At 46.2% G+C, this 20,508-nt stretch overlaps 1 protein-coding gene across 32 annotated transcripts in view; it reads left to right on the top strand.

Moving 5' to 3' along the window:
- Positions 1-20,083, top strand: part of Dock9 (dedicator of cytokinesis 9) — a 254,311-nt gene extending 234,228 nt beyond the window's left edge. For 13 of the 32 annotated variants that reach the window (XM_085828884.1, XM_085828878.1, XM_085828881.1 and 10 more), the window contains 8 exons: positions 1,108-1,221; positions 1,852-1,887; positions 2,694-2,840; positions 6,411-6,621; positions 11,676-11,866; positions 15,407-15,507; positions 15,963-16,101; positions 18,440-20,082. In XM_085828884.1, the coding sequence (XP_085685010.1) occupies positions 1,108-1,221; positions 1,852-1,887; positions 2,694-2,840; positions 6,411-6,621; positions 11,676-11,866; positions 15,407-15,507; positions 15,963-16,101; positions 18,440-18,562 (1,062 nt within the window). In that variant the 3' untranslated portion in view covers positions 18,563-20,082. Of the gene's footprint in view, positions 1-1,107; positions 1,222-1,851; positions 1,888-2,693; positions 2,841-6,410; positions 6,622-11,675; positions 11,867-15,406; positions 15,508-15,962; positions 16,102-18,348 lie in introns of all 32 variants that reach the window. The other 19 variants (XM_029469280.2, XM_029469293.2, XM_029469292.2 and 16 more) reach the window with 4 other exon arrangements.
- Positions 20,084-20,508: the final 425 nt, after the last annotated feature.

The raw sequence follows: 20,508 nt of genomic DNA, 5'->3' as shown, positions 1-20,508 counted from the left end.
CTGCTTCACATCAGAGGGTCTTCTCCACCACTGCATGTCAGAGTATCTGGGAGTAGATTCTACAGTGGGTGCTCATTTTAGACAGAAAAGGCTGCAATCCAGAAATGATCACAGTGACATACACAGTCAGAATACATTCCCGGGACCAAGGAGATAAGCCAGTCAGTAAAACGCTTGCCCTGAAAGCCCTAGGACCCATGTTCAGTGCCCGGAACCCACATGAAAAAGCCAAGTGTGGTGACACATGCTTCAATTCCCAGTGCTGGAGAGAGAGACCGGTGAACCCCTAGGGCACACTGGCCACCCACCGTGGCCTCCTTGATGAGTTCTGAGCCAGTAAGAGACCCTGTTTTTAAAAACAAAAGATGGAGCAGGCCTTGAGAATACCACCTGGGCTTGTCCTATAGCTTGCATACATACACTTTCCACCCTTACACACGAATACTTCTATCCTTACACACAAATACATGCTCATCCCACCCCTACACACACACATGCATGCTTCCCATCCTTACACACACACATGCACACCTCCACCATCCTTACACACACATGCATACCTCCCATCCTTACATACACACATGCACACCTCCAATCCTTACACACACATGCACACCTCCCATCCTTACACACACATGCATACCTCCCATCTTTACACACACATGCACACCTCCCATCCTTACACACACTTATGTATACCTCAAACCCTTACACACACATGCATGCCTCCCACCCCCACCCTTATGTATACATACATGCACACCTCCCAACTTTACACACACATGCATACATACCTCCCATCCTTACACACACATGCACACCTCATGCCTTTACACACACATGTACACCTCCCTCCCACCCTACACACATGCACACCTCCCATCCTTACACACACTTATGTACTCCTCAAACCTTTACACACACATGCATGCCTCCCACCCTTACACACACACACACATGTACACCTCACACACCCTTATACATACATGCAGTGATTTTTTTCTACTCCAAGTTAAGGTATTTACAGCTGCATCATCATATTTACCATGTTAAATTTTATTCTGTTATTTGCAAATAGGAAGAAATGTGTTCTGTTCTGCTTTCCAGAGACTAGCCCATCTGTATGACACGCTGCACCGCGCATACAGCAAAGTGACAGAGGTCATGCACTCGGGCCGCAGGCTCCTGGGGACCTACTTCCGGGTGGCCTTCTTTGGACAGGTGAGCCTTTCTGCCATTCAGGAGCCTGCTCCTCAGCCTCTTCCTTCTGTTAAAGTGTTATCTTGGGAATTGTCGTTCCATAAATGCTCATGGGATGAACTTGTCGTATGTACGGTGGTTCTTATCTTCCTCCATTGTAAAATCTCTACTTTTTTTTCCTTTCTTCCTGTCTTTCCTTTATTACTTAAGGCAGCGGTAAGTCCCTCCTCCCTAAGGAATTCTTAGCATCATCTTTTGTTCTTCATGTATGGTTTGCAAGTTTCCTTTTCAAGTCTTGTATGTATACTGTCTAGTCATTTCAAACTCCAAAAAGAAAATTAACATTTTATTCCATTCACAGAAATCATCAGTCACCTCACACATCAGTATTGCATGTTTTAAAACCACAGCTCAGACCTTCCTTGTGCCTGTGTATCTCAGTGTTCCATACACCATCTGTGCAGGCGGTCACCACCATAATCCTTGGGCAGCCCTGTCGGAGGGGGGTTATTTAAACTTAAGTTTTAACCTCAGGCTCTAACATTATTAAATGCAATAGATTATCATTCATTTTACTTAGAGCATGTGGTTTTTCTGTGAGCACTTTATAACCTTCACTTTCTTCTGTTATTGTCTTTTATAACTTTATAGCAATACCAGTTTACAGACAGTGAAACAGATGTGGAGGTAATTACACTGAATGCTTCTAAAGCAAGGAGCCGCAGTGAAGTGGCTGCCTCTAAACTCCCCGTTTGATGTGGACTCTTTGTTTGTGTGTTTTTGTGTGTTTCATTTTGGCCTGTTTTTTTGTTTTGGGTTTTTTGTTTGTTTGTTTATGTACATTGTGGTTTTTATACTATTTCCTTTCCTGTTACTTCAGATGAGAAACTTTCTGAACATTAATTTCAAATATTAACCCCCAATCTGGACATTTTAAGTTTCACCCTCTTTCACTTCCCATACAGTTTTAAAGCTGTGGGCACACGCCATTGGTGCTACACCAGTGATAGCTGGCTGTCATGAAAGTCTTTTCTAACTCTGTGCTGTTGACCTTCAGTGGTCTTTCTAAACTCAAGCACAAGCGAATTCACTAGAATTTCATGTCCCTTTCTCCTGACCTACTCCAGACCTATTGTGTGTCCCTGGTGTGTCACCCAGGGCTGGTCGTTTCCCCGTGTGCCCAGCCTCTTGGGTATGTGAAACAGGATTAACTCCCATTAAAGGAAGAGCATGATGTCCCAGACCCCCATTCGTTCATTTCACCTGACACCTAGTGACTGACTTTGTGAGTCTGCACTTGTGTGCCCTCCTTTATCTTTGCACTGTGACTCCGAGTTAGAGCCCCGCCCCCTGTATGGACGGCCTGCATAAGTGGGTTTCCCGTGGACTCATTTTCCTGTTGATTTTTGGTTCCTGTTTTTTTTTTTTTTTTCACTGTTTTGGTCAGCGGCTGGCACACTCGGGGACGCCACTAACTGTGCTAATCCTCACAGGGGTTCTTTGAAGACGAAGACGGGAAGGAATACATCTACAAAGAGCCCAAGCTCACGCCTCTGTCAGAGATTTCTCAGAGACTCCTTAAACTTTACTCGGATAAATTTGGTTCTGAAAATGTCAAAATGATACAGGATTCTGGCAAGGTATGTCCGCTGTCTAATAAGCTTCAGAGCAATTTTTTAATTTATGTGATTGGCCATAGAGCATGCGCTCACAAATGTGAAAAGGGGCTGTAGGGAGAATTGTCCTTGAGTGACAGGTGTGTTTGCTTCCCCTCGTAATTGCCTGTCTGTTCTTCACTGCATAACTTAGCTGGGATGGGGGCAAACGCCTACATCCCCGGGGACTCTGTAGGCTGAGGCAGAAGGATCACACCTTACAAACCAGCTTAAGCTAAGTAGTGAGACCTTGTCTCCAAAAACCCAGAAACAAAAGTGTCCTCTTTTACCACGTGATTGACTTACCACTGACTCAGCCATGTTCTGTCCCAGATGGCTCCAAGGTTGTCCCTCAACCGTACCTTCCTGTAGCCTGGCGTCTGTGACTTGACTGTATACCCTTGGTGGTGACAGACCAAGTCCTTCTCTAGCCAGAGTGACTGAGGAGTGAGATCTGCTTTCTTTTAGAGTGGCCTTCCTCTGATGCTTGGCTCTCAGGAGGACCCTTCCCACCCCTCCACAGTTGTCCTGAGCATTCATGTATCCCACCCCGTCCAGACGATGAGCAGGAAGCTGGGTGTGCCTCCGCTTCCCAACCCAAGCCAAAGGCACCCTGACCGTCACATCTTAAAGATGTTCCTGTTTTAACTAAAGGGAATGGTGGACTCCAGCAGTCGGGGGATTGGGGTGGGGAGCTAAGAGCAAAACCATGAGTTCAAGGCCAGCCTGACCTGTGTAGCCAGACCTTCGCTGTCTTAAAAAAAAAAAAAAAAAAAAAAATTCAGCTGTGTGCTTCGTCTTTCCAACAATGAAAAGCTCTGCTTCTTTCTAAGGGAGAAGTCCATAACTGTCTTTATTCCTGAGTCCTCTGCTGGCCGCCCAGGGTCTAGCATTTACTCCCCGAGAGCCCTCATTTTCTCCAGTCTCATGCTCAGATGAGCAGGGAGCTATGGGAAAGTTGAGGAAAGCAGAGGGGGCAGGCTTCAGCTGATTCTGGATGAGGCAGAGGACAGGACAGTCCCTCCCTTGCTCCTCTGTCTGCGGGCTCCTGCTTTGACTGAACTAGTGGACTGCTGAGTTTCCAGACCAGTTTCCCTAGAGGCCAATCCCCTGTTGTAGGGAAGGGACCAGAGGAGGGAGCTCAGCTTGCAGCCATGGAGCCTTGGGGCTTCTTGCCCTGTGCTCTTCCCACCACTGTCTTACGGTTCCATGTTGGTCCTCTGGGTTTCTCGGTCTGTGCTGGTTTCTGTGTACCTCACCTGTGGAGTCCCAGGTTAGCGCGCTCCACTCCCCCATAAAAGGCAGTCTTCAAAATCTCACTAAAATATCTCCCCTGCTCCCGCCCTCCCCTGAGTTCCTATGGTCTGATACTTGATGTTGTATTAGGCTAGTGGCTTAAGGAGACGAAGCATCATATCTTACTAAACGCCTCCCCAGGCCTTAAGCATTAAGAACCACCATCCAGGGGCAGGAGAGATGGCTCCGTGGTTAAGAGTGGTGGCTGCTCTAGCAGAGGACCCAGTTCAATTCCTAGCAGCCACACAGTGGCTCACAGCTGCCTGTAACTCCTATTTCAAGGGATCTGATGCCCTCTTCTGACCCCCACAGAGACCAGGAGCACACGTGGTGAACAGAGATATGCAAGGCAAAATGTTCATACAATAAAAGTAAAATGAAGATACAATTTACAAAACAAAAACAAAAAATCCTTTCAAATGGATCAAGTTGCTTTGCCCAGTTAGGCTTCTTGCGGAACAGTCCTGTGAGAGCAGAGAGGCAGCTTCCAGGCTCAGCCCTTCATCCAGGCCTGATGGAGCTGCCGTGTTGTAGAACCCTCTCCCCCTGCTCCCCACTAGTGCTCCCTCTCTGCAGCCTGTACACACCAGCAGCCATGATGCATAGAGTGTAGAGAGGCGCACCCAGAACCAGGCAGGCAGCAACGTTCTCTCTGCCTTTAAATTGATTTTGCAGAAGAAAGTCAGTTTGAATCCATTCAAATGCAGCTGTATGGTGATCAAGCCAGGCAGATGTGCAGTGGGTGAGAGAGCTTGCACACAGGCCTAAGAGTTCAGTCTCTGGATCCCAAGAGATGCCTGGAGATAACCAACCCCAAAGAGCTGGTCTGACCTCTGCATGCATTCGCATGCTGTGGCACTCATGTACCTGCACACATATGTACCTGCACACATACACACGTGCACGCGCACACACAAACAGGCACAAACATAAAATGGACAAGTATGGTAAAGTTCTATGGACTTTTTTTAACCTTCGACAACTAGACACTTTCACGCTGACATTTCCTGTCTTGTTCTAAGCGTATGCAGAACGGTGAAAGCGTCTGGCTGCCCTGAGCGCTGCACACGCCATTGCTTCCATGGCCATTTTATTGCTCTGGGTTAAACACAATTAGAACATGTGGAATTGATCTGTCTCGCTAATGGAAATCAATTTTTGTCTCTCTGTGGAACATGACTGTGTAATTTCTCATCGTGTGTGAGATGCCAGAACACCACAAACTCTCACAGTTCAATCACAGAATTGTCCGTGTGGTGGGTTAATCAGAAAGGAAAGTTACTGTCTAATTGTACATTAGGTTAATCTGCACTTGTAGTAAATGAAGTTATCTGCAGCCGTCATCGTCTCATTTGATCTGACAACCAGTTAATAGTAATTTAGGGCCTAACATTTGATCCTTATTTTTTAAATAAAATGGAGAAATCCAGACTAAGGCAGGGCAAGGGTGATAGACCCTGAGCAAGAAAACTACAAGGGTTTCCTCAAAGTTTTTCTCCGTGACATGAAAAAGAAATAAGAGGATTCTAGATTAATCAAGTAAGAGGCAAGGCTAGTGCAGTGACTCACTTAGGAATTGAACCCAGGAGGATCAGGGGTTCAAAGTCACACTGGACTGCATGAGATCCTGTTGAAAGCAAGGTGGGTGGGGGGGGAGGGGATGGGAAGGAATGAAGGAAAGAGAGAGAGAGGGAGCAAGGGACGAACAAAAAAAAAAAAAGAGTCATTTAAATGTGAGGTGTCATCATTGGTTAGACTCTGTCCATCTAGACACTTCTGAGGGAATTAGATGGCCTGAGGAGAATTAGTGTTGTATAATACCATAATGTTTATAGAAGAAAGTGTTCTCAGTTTTAGGAAAAAAGTAGGTGGTATGTCATGATGTGTAGTGTTTACTTGGTATGTGCATACATTCATGATGCATGTATACATGTATATATGTATGTACTTAAAAATGTCTGAAAGCAAGGCCTATTGACACATGGGTGAATATGTTATGACAGAACCCATTACCTTGTTTGCCAACCTAAAAAATCAATTTAAAACTGTCTCCACACATTTGTGTGTGCATACGTACATGTATGTGTAAACAAATACAGCAATATGGCACCCGCGGTGGTCCTGGTGGCAGACACATGGGCATTCTTTTACTACTTTTTCCAGCCTTTCTAAATGTTTCTCCAATTGTTTTCTAATTAGAAGTTTAACCTGGGGAGAGTCCCAGGGATAGCGCCTCACTTGTTGCTTATTGCATTAAAGGTCAACCCGAAGGATCTGGACTCCAAGTTTGCCTACATCCAGGTGACCCACGTGACCCCATTCTTTGACGAAAAGGAATTACAAGAGAGGAGAACAGAGTTTGAACGATGTCACAACATCCGGCGCTTCATGTTTGAGATGCCCTTCACCCAGACCGGGAAGAGGCAGGGTGGCGTGGAGGAGCAGTGTAAGCGGCGGACCATCCTGACAGGTGAGCTTCCCCTCTCCGGGCACACAGCTCTTCCAGAGTAGGGATGTGTGGTTACTAAGAATAAACCAAAGGCACTGGCTCGGTGGCTGAAAGCACTTTCTGTTCTTCTACAAGTTCAGTTCCCACAGCACCCCCATGGTAACTTACAAACTCCAGTCCCAGAAGTCTGAGGGGTTTGACACCCTCTTCTGCCTTCCTCTGGCACTGGGCATGCACAAAGTGCACATACATCCAGGCAGACAAAAGAGTCATAAAAATGTATGTAAAAATAAATAAATCCTAAAGAATTCAAGTAAGCAAACCCAGGATATGAGCAGAGAAATGGCCCAGCAGTTAAGCGTGCCTGGCCTTGTCAGGTACAGATGTGCTCATATACACACTCACTCACAGACACACATGCATACAAATACACACATGTGCATGTACACTCACATGCGCTCAAGGTAAAAATAAAGTTAAAAATAAGCTCAAGACATCACCATACAGCATATATATATATATGTTTTTTTTATAGTTTATATGAGAGAAATGAGATGAAGGTTTTAAAACACACAGAAACTTAGATTTGTAAAGTTTCCCCCTTTAAGAAGATGTGTAATGCATTAGCCACATTGCCATCACACGGATGGCCCTCTCTTAGCACACCCATGGTAACTTACAAACTCCAGTCCCAGATGGCTTCCCTAATGTGCACCTGAGTGGCAGATCCTCACCAGCTAATAAAATTGTTTTGAGATGATACATTCTTGTGATTATCAGTTTTGGTGCTATCTGTACAGCGATAACCTCACTTTTGGTTTCTTAAATCAGCATTTCTCAGAGTGTTCCGGAGCCACCAAGGTCAGCCACTCCTGGGAAGTTGAACTGAAGACTCCCAGGCTCTACCCACCCCACCCCCTAAATCTGCTGAATCAGAAACTAGGGATGATACCCAGGCTCCTGTGCTTGCAAGCACTCCTGGGTGTCTGGGTGCATGCTCGCTCGGAGCTGGGAACTCTGGGTATTTGCTTTTATCATGAATCTTGATTCATAGCAGGGTGTTTTCCCTGGGCACATACTCTTCCGGCTACTCTTACGGTTCACATTTGATACAGAACCATTTTAGATTAGATAAAGAATGTGAGCGGAGCTCTATCACCACAACAGAGGACAAAGAGTAACTGGCTTCAAAAAGAGGCACAGCAGCCACAGCCACATTGATTCTGAGAACAGCTAGTCAGTCACCACACCTTACGGGCTGAGGAAGTTAAGTGCCTGGCGTGGGGCTCCTACAGTCCTGGGTCACTGTCTCACTGTGAGAACTTGGAGAGATTTCCGAACATCCCTGTGCCTTCATCTCATTGTGATAAATAATCCTGTAAAGTACAGATAGGAGGGGAGAAAGTGAGCTTGGGGTGGCAGACCTCACCCACCATTGAACTTTACCTTTAGGTGAACAAAAGGGAAGCATGCCAGAGACAGTGGTATAACCAGAGATGGACAGTGTAGCCAGAGACAGCAGAACCACACACAGTGTAGCCAGAGACAGCATAACAAGAGACAGTGTAGCCAGAGACAGCATAACCAGAGACAGTGTAGCCAGAGACAGTGTAGTCAGAGAGAGTGGTATAACCAGAGACAGTGTAGCCAGAGACAGTATAGTCAGAGACAGTGATGTAGTCAGAGACAGTGTAGCCAGAGACAGTGGTATAACCAGAGACAGTGTAGCCAGAGATAGCATACCCAGAGACAGTGTAGCCAGAGACAGTGGAACCACACACAGTGTAGCCAGAGATGGTGATGTAGTCAGAGGCAGTGTAGAGCCAGAGACAGTGGTATAACCAGAGGTAGTGTAGCTAGAGACAGAGCCAGTATAGTCAGATACAGTATAACCAGAGACATTGTAGCCAGAGACAGTGATATAGCCAGAGACCATGGTATAACCAAAGACAGTGGTGTAATCAGAGACAGTGTAGTCAGAGATAATGTAACCAGAGACATTGGTGTAAACAGAGACAGTGTAGCCAGAGACCATGGTGTAACCAGAAACAGTGGTGTAATCAGAGACAGTGTAGTCAAAGACAATGTAGCCAGAGACAGTAGTGTAACCAGGAACAGGTTTAAGGTTTGTGCTGAAATACCTAAATGTGTGGAAAGGTAGCAAACCAAGACAGAGTTAGACAAAACTTTTTTATATAAAAGCTACTGACCGCATGTACTCCCCCCATAGCAAACCTTTAAAGAAACACACAGTGGCTTTGGAGACTTTGAACTAGAATTTCTCTTCAGCTACTCAGCCTCTGGTTCCTTCCACTTGATTACTGCAAACCTGACCTATGACCTAGCAAGTTGTAGGGGAGCCCTGGCCTTCTCTGCCCTCTGCACACAGAAGGTTTATCCTTCTGCACAGTTCCCAGTTGGTGACTCTGATCCAGTTATCTGAAAAAACTTTCTAGTTGCTCCCTCCTAGACCTCCCTCCTTTCTTCTCCTGCTCCACTCGGATTGGAAACACCTTCTGTTTACCCCCAGCTGTTGTACACTTGACACACACATTCTCTGTCTTCCTGAAGGGCCACACACCAGTGCACAGGGCCTGTGCATAATTATATAGTGGCTTCTTCCGGTCCCCACCTGACTTTCCACCTTCCAGGGCCACTTTGTTCTTCCACATAGTCTTTGAGGTGGTTATGCACACTGCAGAGAGGCGTGTTCCCCAAAATGAGGTCTGTACCCTTGTGCCCCTCACATCTCAGCTAGAGAAGACAGCAGACGGTCAGCATGGGACGTTAGCGCATGCCCCATGTGCTGATAGATGCCAAGGAGATTAGAAACATGGAATCTGAAGGCAGGGTACAGTTTAATGGGGTGATGGGGTGGCTCTCACTGAGAATGTGACATTTGAGTCAAGGCTTGAAGGAGATGAGGGTGGCCAAAATGTCTTTGTCTGGGCACTCTGGGGATAAAAGGGCTGGAGCCAGGGAGTATGAGGGAGAGGAGACAGGGTGAGGCCAGCAAGAATACCAGAGCATTAGGACCTGCTAGACATGGGCACAGACCTGGAGTTTTCTCCGAATAGTATCCTGCCTTTGACCCCTTGAAGTCTAGTTCCCATCTAAGAAGCAATAGTCAGGACCTAACCCTGAGTAGGATCAGGTGAGTCATGGATGCCTCACACGCCAAGCCTGGAGTTGGGGCTTTCTCTTTAAAGTAATAGCGCCACCTCACCAGTCACGTGCAAGGACAGCTGAGGTCAGAGTACCGCTTCCCTGGCAGTGGGCAGCGATGCTCAGCTCGTTTTTTAAAAGAGAGAGAGGAAGACACCTTTGTGCAAGGGTCTGTCAGCCCCACTGTTGCCACGTAAAAGCCGTTGCATCCATGAGGACACAAGAAATTCCAGAAAAAGGTCCCTAGACTAACTAAAAACGTTTCTGAAACTAGAATGTGACCATTGAGGACATCTTTCTAGCTTTCCCCAGTCACTGATGCCTCTGAGGACGGGCAGCTGGCCCCATATACCTGTGATAAGTCTGCCTGAATAAACTCTCCCTAGCCATTTACTAAAGATTTCAAATACAACTTCTCTCATCTTTTGCTTATAAAATAAAATAAGGGGGCCAGCTATAGTGGTGCACACCTTTAATGCCAGCACTCCAGACGCAGTTCTCTGTGAGCCCAAAGTCAGCCTGATCTGCATAGTAAGTTCTAGGACAGCCAGGGCTCTGAAGTAAGAGCCTAACCAAAAAAAAAAAAAAAAAAAAAAAAAAGTCCTGGAAGATGATTCAGTGAGTAACAGAAGCCATCATATAGGCTTGATGACCTCAGTGGCCCGTGGATCCCACAAGGTGGAAGAAGAGAACTGACTCCCAAGTATACAGAGGAACGCACATACTGTGGTATGTGCACCTTCACACAGTTAAAATATATAAACTTTTTAGGTCATGTGTGTACATCTAATGGCAAATGAGAGCATTACAGGTGTTCCTGCAAGAAGATAGAAATGTGAAATGTGAATTAGAGCCTAACATTCACACCATTTATTTATTAATTCATTTGTTTATTTATTAAAGATGTATGTGAACTGCCATGGAGGTCCTCTTACTCACTGAGCCATCTCTCTAGCCTCCCACTGTTTTATTTTTATTATTATTATTATTAATTGTTAAACTGATTGATGTTGATATGGTCAGATAGCTTGTTAAAAATAAGAACAGTATTATTATCTTTTAATGGAAAAGTGTGAGTGAGAAACAGTAAATATTTTCCTATTTCTTATCAGTGGAAGTTTTAAAGCACCTTTCCACTGGAACAGTGGTTCTCATCATTTGTGACTTGCCAGTTCCTTAAATGCTTTGCTTAGAAATGTATTCTCGTGTTTTTGTTTTTCATTGGTATCTTAGTTTAGAGAAATTTGTCATATGATTCAGTGTTCTTCAGAGGAAAGTGAATTTTCTCAAAGATGTCTTACAGCATTTTTTTTCTTTACTTGATCTGCTCAAAACTGGTTAGTGTTGTAGAAGCCATCTGATCCTGTTCGTATGAATCTCAGCTTCCAAGGAGGGTTAGGGCACTTATAGATAAGAAAGTAAACAAGGAATAATGAAAGAGATTTTTTTTTTCAAAGACACGCTTCAAGAGATAGCAAGTAGCCAGTTCTATTTACCTTACGATATGACCAATCATTAAACACATTAAAGGACCAGAGAGCTGGCTCGGTGGCTAAGAGCACCAGCTGCTCTTGCAGAAGAAAATCTGGGTTTGTTTCCCAGGACCCACAGGGTGGCTCACAACGCCTGTGACTCCAGTTCAGAGGGTCTGGTGCCTTCTTCTGGCCTCTGTGGGCAACACGCACACACAGTGCACAGACATACATGGAAGCAAGCCATTCATACATAAAAAGCTAGCAGTAAATAAAACCTTAAGCATACAGTGTTAAAAAGGAAGAGTCCCAGCTCCAACTAGCATATGACACTGGCAAGTTCTGAGCTCTTCAGCTGTAAAATGGGCCTGATAATCATTTTCCCTCTGCAGCAGGAAAGACATTTAATTAGACTCTGGGCCCCCCATTCCTCTGCAGCAATACACTGCTTCCCCTACGTGAAGAAGCGGATCCCTGTCATGTACCAGCACCACACTGACCTGAACCCCATTGAGGTGGCCATCGATGAAATGAGCAAGAAGGTGGCCGAGCTCCGCCAGCTCTGCTCCTCGGCTGAAGTGGACATGATCAAACTGCAGCTCAAACTGCAGGGCAGTGTGAGCGTTCAGGTGAGCTGAAGAGCCCCTACAAGGCAGTGTGAGCATCCAGTGAGCATGCAGGCGAACTGCAGAGCCCTGCAGGGCAGTGTGAGCGTCCAGGTGAGCTTGCAGGTGAACTTCAGAGCCCTGCAGGGCAGTGTGAACGTCCAGGTGAGCTCAAGAGCACCTACAGTAGAGGGATTTCCCTTCAGCTCATAGGCTCCAGTCCCTTCACACCAGAAAGATCTGTCCTACCTGCCTGGCTCACCAGGCACTTCCCAGTTTCCCTGGTACCGTAGCTTCAAATTATCAGAGGGAGCAGTAGGCTTACCTACCCCCAGTCCTGCCTACAACCTGGTGGCCTTACTGAGCTCTCTGCTAAAGACAGTACACTCCTCTTGGAACCCTGACTTTTCAGTGACTTGGAGAATGTTGGTTCCTGGTTGCCAAGATACTCTTAAAGCCTAAGAGAGATATGGATCGAAGTAGGCTTTCCCATAAACCATTGGTTTCTAGTTTCCATGAAAATTGTATCTGAAAAAAACACCTTGACTTTCACCTTCACTGTGGGTTTGGTTTGGTTTGGTTTGGTCTTGTTTTTGGTTATCAGAAGGTCTTCATTTTGATTTCGCCCAATCAAGTTAAGTGTGCTGGTAACATTTTTTGAATTCATTTCCTCTTGAGAATTTCATATATGAAACTGTATTTATATCATCCTTCCCAGCTCCTCCCATAACCTTCGTTCCTTCTCGGAATTTTTAAACTATCACACATACAGAGCCGCTGAAGCCATTCAGTGTTGTATTCTCTGTGTGTGTGTCTCTCTCTCTCTGTCTCTGTCTCTCTGTCTCTCTCTCGTGTGTGTGTGTGGGGGGGGGGGGGTTCGTGGGTGTGTGGGTGTGGGTGTTTCAGGCAGACCTGTTGGGACTGGATAACCTATCAGGGGCTTGTCCCCTGAGAAGGAGGAGTCTTCTTTTCTCAGTGCCTATAGCTCTTCATCTAGGGTGGGGTGTCATTAAGAGTCCCCATTTGTGTTGGCTTGTCTGTTGGTGTGTCGTTTCTCAAGTCTGATTTTAGACAATCACACTGTTGGGGATACTACTAGTGGTTTTATCGGTATGATTGATTGATTGTCCTTTTAGAGAAATGCATAGCACGTGTGGTGGCACCTGTAATGATACATATGTTGTTTGTGAAAATGTACCAAGCTATAGACTTAAATGTTCTTTTTTGTTTGGTTGGTTTGGTTTTTCGAGACAGAGTTTCTCTGATAGCCCTGGCTGTCCTGGAACTCACTTTGTAGACCAGGCTGGCCTTGAACCCAGAAATCCACCTGCCCCTGCCTCCCGAGTGCTGGGATTAAAGGCGTGCGCCACGACGCCCGGCCCAAATGTTCTTTTTTTAAAAGTTATTTCAGATAGTGTCTTAGTCAGGGTTTCTATTCCAGCACAAAACATCATGACCAAGAAGCAAGTTGGGGAGGAAAGGGTTCATTCAGCTTATACTTCCATATTGCTGTTCATCATTAAAGGGGGTTAGGAAAGCAGGTCAGGAAACAGGAGCTGATGTAGAGGCAATGCAGGGATGTTACTTACTGGCTTGCTTCCCTGGCTTGGTCAGCTTGCTCTCTTATAGAACCCAGAACTACCAGCCCAGGGATGGTCCCACCCACAATGGGCCCTCCCCCCCCCCTTGATCACTAATTGAGAAAATGCCTTAACAGCTGGATCTCATGGAGGCATTTCCCCAACTTAAGCTCCTTTCTCTGTGATAACGCCAGTCTGTGTCAAGCTGACACAACAAAACCAGCCAGGATAGAGAGTTAACTAGGTAACAGGTAAATTTTAAGTCCGCTCCCTGCAGTGACCAACTTCATACTTACGTGAGGAGTTCGAGCACCTGTGTGTTCCTCCATGTATCCCTAGAGTTCAGAGTTGTCTCCTCCAGGTGTAGGCTGTGAAGGCTACACAGGTGTGTTCACTGTGTAAGTTCAGCACCCGGGACTCAGTTTCAGAAATCAGTTTTTCTCTCTGTTTCTTCAGAGGCACATGTGAGGAACCATGAGCTTTGAGCTAGTATTTTACCAAATGTCATTGACCACAAAAGTATCTATAGATATTTTCAGCCATTCCCTCATGTCCTACAAGCTTAAATGCCAAAGGGATATCAACATTCTAGCAACAACATGATTGTACAACAGGGCCAGAGGCCACATTTTCTGTAGGTAAAAAATGTCACTCCATGACTTGACGTGGGAACGTGGAGCCTCAATCCACCGGCCAGTGAAGGGGCGGGGCCAGAGAGCTTGAATTCTCTGGAATGTAAAGCATGCAGAACCATTTAACGATGGCCTTTGAGGTTTTATTAAAACACCCAGTCAGTCACCTTAAAGAACAATGAAGCCCATACTGAAATGAAGACTTGAAGTTCACACGGGTGCCCACCTGGATAATGGAGTGGAGGCCAAAGAAAGTTAGCTTTCTTTCCTCAGCATTTCAGTAACTCTGGCTCCCAGAGGCTCCCAGGGCCACTGCACTCTCTGCCTCTTTAGCTTGGCTCTCCACCATCTTACTGCATTATGTTTTGCATAGACTCAGCAGCTCTGTGTCTGCTTAAAACTGGGCTGTCTTTTCACACATCACATAGTCTTTGGGTTGGCTTCCCATTTGCTAGATTTCCACACAACCTGATGCAGAGGCTGCCACATTCAGTCACTACAGGAAGTTAGCACTCCATTGCTGAGGCCTTGCATCCGACACCTCCCTGTGTCCCCATAGCTGCGGTAAAGTCGCCTAGCCCAGTTCTGAGAGTGCTACACAGTCCTACACATGATGCATCAGCATTTCCCTCCCTTGCCTTCTAAGCCCACCGGATCTTCCAGAAGAGATTGGGCAGTCCTTCCCTGAGCTCTCTGAGGCTCCTGATCTAGCCTTCCTGTCTTGTGTCTAATACCATCTCCAGAGAACTCTAGTTGACTGGTTGGGAATTGGCAGTATCCTGCCATGTTGCTGAGTGTTGATAATATTTGATCTCCAGTGCAATTCAGCTGAAGTCAGCAAGATGGCCAGCCTGTGGCTGCCTGTACCGTCCCATGAAATGAACAATGCTTTGGTTTTGTTTCCTGGCTTGTAGGAGCTGGGAATATGGCTCAGTCAAACACTGCCCTATGTTTCATCTCTCACTAGGTTCACCAGGTTGACCTGTTAGCTCAGTACAGTGTAGCACCAACTCCAGTGTCTAAAACCCTGTTTGAAGGAACTTTCCTCCTGGGTTTGGAGACCTGGGCTCTGGTGTTGCACCCTGGTTGCTCAGACCTGAATAAGTCCATATGTCCCCTACGCTGATTCCCTCACAAGACCCGGAGGATGGCTGAGGTGATGGAATCAAGCCAGGTATAATGATGTAACTGAGTTTATGGCTTGTTTTTCTTGGCCTTCATGTACATGAAAGTCAGTGATCCTGACTGACTTGCTTAAACAGCCTTTGGACTCCATGGCAACTGACTGACACAAATAAACAATACCAGCCATTTTTCTTCTAACACACTATCAAACCGTTGCTCTTCCCCAGGTCAATGCTGGTCCGCTAGCATACGCCCGAGCCTTCCTCGATGACACCAACACAAAAAGATACCCTGACAATAAGGTGAAGCTGCTGAAGGAAGTTTTCAGGTAAAGCCCACCGAAAGTTTCTCTTTAAGAAAGTCATGTGTTTCTCTGCAGTTGTCGGCTCTCCGTTACTATAGCAAACAGCAGAGGCAGTTTGCTTATAAAGAGGAAAGGTTGACGAGCTCACACACAGTGTTTGAGATTGTCTGTCTGGGGCCTGTGGTGAAGAGCGTATAGCCAGGTCTCCTGTGTACCAGCCAGGAAGCATGGAGAATAAGGAGGGGTCTTGAGTTCTACAGCCCCCTTCATTGGCATGCCACCAGTATCCTTCAGACTTCCCACTGGGTCCCACCTCCAAAAACCCCACCAGTAGCACCACACTGGGGACCACACTAAACAAAGGATGACTGGGGGTGTTACACAGCGAAACCATAGCACTGTTCTGGTTCAAGAGACAGATGCTTCCAGCTGGACCAACGTCCCCTCCTACTTCCTTTCTCCTCTCTCACCTCACTCAGGCAATTTGTGGAAGCTTGTGGTCAAGCCTTGGCAGTAAACGAGCGTCTCATTAAAGAAGACCAGCTGGAGTACCAGGAAGAGATGAAGGCCAACTACAGGGAGATGGCCAAGGAGCTCTCCGACATCATGCGTGAGCAGGTAAGCACTACACTGGCCTGGGCAGCGTGTGGGAAGTGTTGGGGTCTGAAATACTCCTGATAGTAAGCTAAGTCTTCCAGTATTCCAGAATTATCATCTCTGAGAGAAAGTAACGTACCATAACCCAGATTATTCAGAGAAGCAAGCAGCACGTGTTCCTAGGTCACCTTAAGCAGTGTGTGTGTGTGTGTGTGTGTGTGTGTGTGTGTGTGTGTGTGTAAGGTGGGAAGGGGAGTAGCGTAGCATCGTGTCTTTCGCTGTGTTTCTTAAGCTTTGCCTTTGCCTACCCCAGCAAGGCAGAGAAACCACATCCATGCTGTGCTTGCAGCTTCCTTTGATAGAACAGGGCTGACTGCCTGGTTTATCTGTTGCAGTAGGCGTCTTTTGTCATTAAAAAAAAAAAAGTAGGATTGTTCCAGGTGAACAGTTGTCACCCCAGAACACACAGGGCTCCTTACTCCTTGATTCTCTCTTCAAGGGCTTCCTTCCCCAATCTCTTGTGCTTTCTGTCCTTCCTCTGTGAATCCCCCATGTGGTCCCAGCAGGCATCAGAGGACATTTCCGGCCAGGGTGTCAAGCAGAGACATCCACAAGGCAAGGAACATGCAGAGCAAGCCCAGTCACTGTATCTGTCACATTAGCTCCTCGATCTCACGCCCTGTCTGTTGCGCGAGTTATTGTCTCTGGTCTTGCGGAATGGAGGCTGGGACTTTTTGTCAGCCTGCCTATCACATGATAAATGGAAATTTCTTCCTTATTTTGGGGAGAATTTCATATATGGATATACAGTTATACCTACCTCCTTGATGCTCCTCCCCACCCCCACCCCTTTCTCTCTCTCTCTCTCTCTCTCTCTCTCTCTCTCTCTCACACACACACACACACACACACACACACACAAACACACCTTCTCAACGTTGTGGTTCCTTATTCGTTGTTACGTATATGTGCATACATTTGTAAATCCAACCTGCTGAGTCTATTTGGGGTTACTCCTAGGTCTGGTGTTTAGAGCTGACAGCTGGGATTAGAGAACCTGACAGGAGCTCCTTAGGAGAAAACAGATTCTCTCCTCCTCAGCAGCCATTAACCATCCCTAGCTCTTCATCTAAGGATGGTCTTGTGAGATTCCCCCATCCGTGTTAGCATGTCAGCCATGTTGTTACGATATCATGGGGCCCTTCCCTGTCTTTCATAGAAGACCCCATCCTACAGCAGAAACCCTCATCTTCTGGCTCTTACAATATTTCCACCCCTCTGCCGTGTTTGAGCCCTAGGTGTAGAGGTTTGTGAGAGATGCATCTGTTGGGGAGCTAGCTTGGTTATTTGATCTTTAACATCCTTGCTTTTTCTTTCCCTCCTCCACGCCGCGTGTGCTCAGATGGGATGGTAATGCCATTTATTTTATTTTTCTGATAAACTGTCTCCCCTAACCAAATCACATGTGGTTCTGACCAGGTTTGAGCAATCGTGGGTTTGTGCATGTGCAATGGAAAAAGCCTCTCTTCTGAACATTTTTTAAAAGTAGGGAAAAAATGGAAATATTAAATTCTTACTGTGTGAATAATTAAGCACAAAGGAGAGGAGGCTGTGGGAACAAACTGCTGGAGAAAGCTTGGGATCTTTTCCTTGAAACCTCCAGATTCCTGTAGGACGGAGAGCCTGACCAGTGGGTACCAGGGGTCAGGACTAAGAAAGGTAGAAGTAGAGAGAGTGATGGGCTGGGTCTGTTAAGCTCCTGGACTGAGCAGATAGTAACTGCAGTGGTCTCTAAACTTCCTGTTGTCTCAGCATCTGTGAAGGTTAAACCCTTTGGAGCCCATGCACAGAAAGAAACGTGGCCTGGCCTGGTGCCTTTAGCCTTCCCAGAGCTGCATGGGTCTGCTCTTCGAGCCTCCATGCAGCTAGAGATCAAACCCTACACCCAATCCTTTCCTGGTCTTATTTGCCAGAAAAAGGCCCTTAAGTCTGTAAGACCTGAGAAGAGGAGACAGGTGATCCGCATTCACTTCCAAAGGTTTTCTTCAGAGACAAGACTAGTTCCTGTCACAGTGGAGGTGAGAGATAGATAGACCTCAGATTCGGGAGGTCTAGAAGGCTCTTGTTCATTAAGCTGTGAAGGAAACAAAGTACATTCTTTTTGATGATCTCCTTCCGATCTGAATAGAAGGTGGGCATTTATCGATAAGCTAAACCATCTATGCAAACTGTTGAAGCCCAAGCCTAGCTGTGCATACCTTTCTGCAGAACGACGGCTGGATGGGGAGTCGTGATGTCGCCTGAGGTGGCGGCTGCCAGAGCATTGCCCTTTGATAACACTGTCTTTCTGTACCTCGAGATTTGCCCCCTGGAGGAGAAGACAAGCGTGCTACCAAATTCCCTGCACATCTTCAACGCCATCAGCGGGACACCAACAAGCACAGTGGTTCAAGGGTTGACCAGCTCGTCCTCAGTTGTGTGATTTTACCTCATGAACCGTGTGTGGGGACATGCTTTGTCATGTGCAAACTCAGGATGACTTCCAGAGCTAATAATCACTGGTGTGGCCAAGCACAGGAAGAAGCCATGGGGAATGGGAGAGAGAAGGAGCCTGGACTGTGATATTTAATAGCAGATTTTATAGGAGTCGGGGGAAGGTGCACATAGTTTTTTAAATCTCACTGGCAATATTTAGTTTTCCTCATGTCTTAACAGGTATATGTGGATACTCTTGAGCTGAAGTTCAGTTTTATTCTTCTTACAGTATAGTATTAAAATAAATGGTCTAAAGGAAAAGAGGGAAAGTGTGCTGGGACACCTGTAGCAGGTGTCCTGGGGCTGGGACACCTGTAGCTGGTGTGCTGGGACACCTGTAGCAGGTGTGCTGAGACACCTGTAGCAGATGTGCTGGGACTGGGACACCTGTAGCAGGTGTCCTGGGGCTGGGACACCTGTAGCAGGTGTCCTGGGGCTGGGACACCTGTAGCAGGTGTGCTGGGACACCTGTAGCAGATGTGCTGGGACACCTGTAGCAGGTGTCCTGGGACTGGGACACCTGTAGCAGGTGTTGCTGGGACTGGGACACCTGTAGCTGGTGTCCTGGGACTGGGACACCTGTAGCAGACGCAGCAGCACTGAACCTGGGGCTAGGGACTAAGCTGGAAAAATCTTGAAAATATTTTTCTCCCTGGGGCACATTCAGGTTGAGTACAAGAACTATTTTTGTGTCTAATTTTGATGACGGAAAGGAATTGCCTATTGTAATTTTGTACTAGTGAATGAGGAGACTTAGAGCCTTTATATTCATGCCTTGTGTTGGCAACATGAGCACTTCAGAAGCTGAGTGTGAGCCTAAGCCTAGTCAGCAGCATAGAACCAAAGGCCTGTACTAGCAAACACACCCATGCTAAAACCTAAAACCCCATGTACATACTGACTGTCAATACAGCCTCCTCGCTATGTCCACACACTCACCACATTTCTACACTTTTAATACGTCAGTGTCCATGTTAAGTTTATTATTCGTGGCCCATTTGTGCTGTTCTCGGTATATGCAAACACATTGGACTTCACTGTTTATTCTTGTACATAAGAAGTGCAATATGGAGATGTATACAGTCTTTGCTATATTAGGTTTATAAACTGTTTTAAAAAAAAATTCATCCTTTTGCCAAAATGGTGAACTAAGTGATTGGTAAACCTTAAACCCTGTGGTGAGTGGAGGGATAATTTAAAGTTTTCACCATGTTATATTTTCTTTTGAGAATTTAATTTAGTAATTTTATATTTGGGAAAAAAATAAAGGTTTTTAATTTAACTGGAATCACTGCCCTGCTGTAATTAAATATCCTGTACCCCAACTGTATTAAAAATAACATTGCTGATTTTCTGGTAATAAACACTGAATGTTTGTTGTTTGGCCATCCTAAAAAAGGACAGGGTACCTAGTGGTGAAATAACATTACATAATTTTCTCTAAAATAAAAAGAAGTGTGGATGGATACAGTAAGTTGGCAGTTATCGAAGCTGTGGTTGAATGGATGGAGATCGAAACACCAGTGCTCTGCTTTTCTGGAAGCTTCCATGATATAGGTTTCAAAAGGCAGAGCTGGGAGTTTATGCTCTGAGGACTCGGGTGACTGCCTGGAAACAGGAGGTGCTTCCGTCTGACTTTCCTCTTCTCAGCTGTGTCAGAGCGCAAGTCTCTGTCTTCTCCCTGACTTGCTTTTGAGAGGAGCACTCTGGGATCCAGTGGTTAGTCAACTCTCCCAGAGATCCTTAGGCAGCCATGACGGTATGCCACACCCTCATGGAAGACGACGGACTATGTCGGGTCTGAAACATTCTCTCTCAGAGCTGAGGTGAAACTGGAAAAAGAAACTAGAGATGGTAAAGGGTGTGCGGATGCCCCAAAGCATCTGGACTCAG

Source organism: Mus caroli, unplaced genomic scaffold, assembly GCF_978045245.1.
Source record: "Mus caroli unplaced genomic scaffold, Mus_caroli_1 scaffold_12, whole genome shotgun sequence".
Lineage (NCBI taxonomy): Eukaryota > Metazoa > Chordata > Mammalia > Rodentia > Muridae > Mus > Mus caroli.
This window is presented reverse-complemented; position numbering and strand designations above follow the sequence as displayed.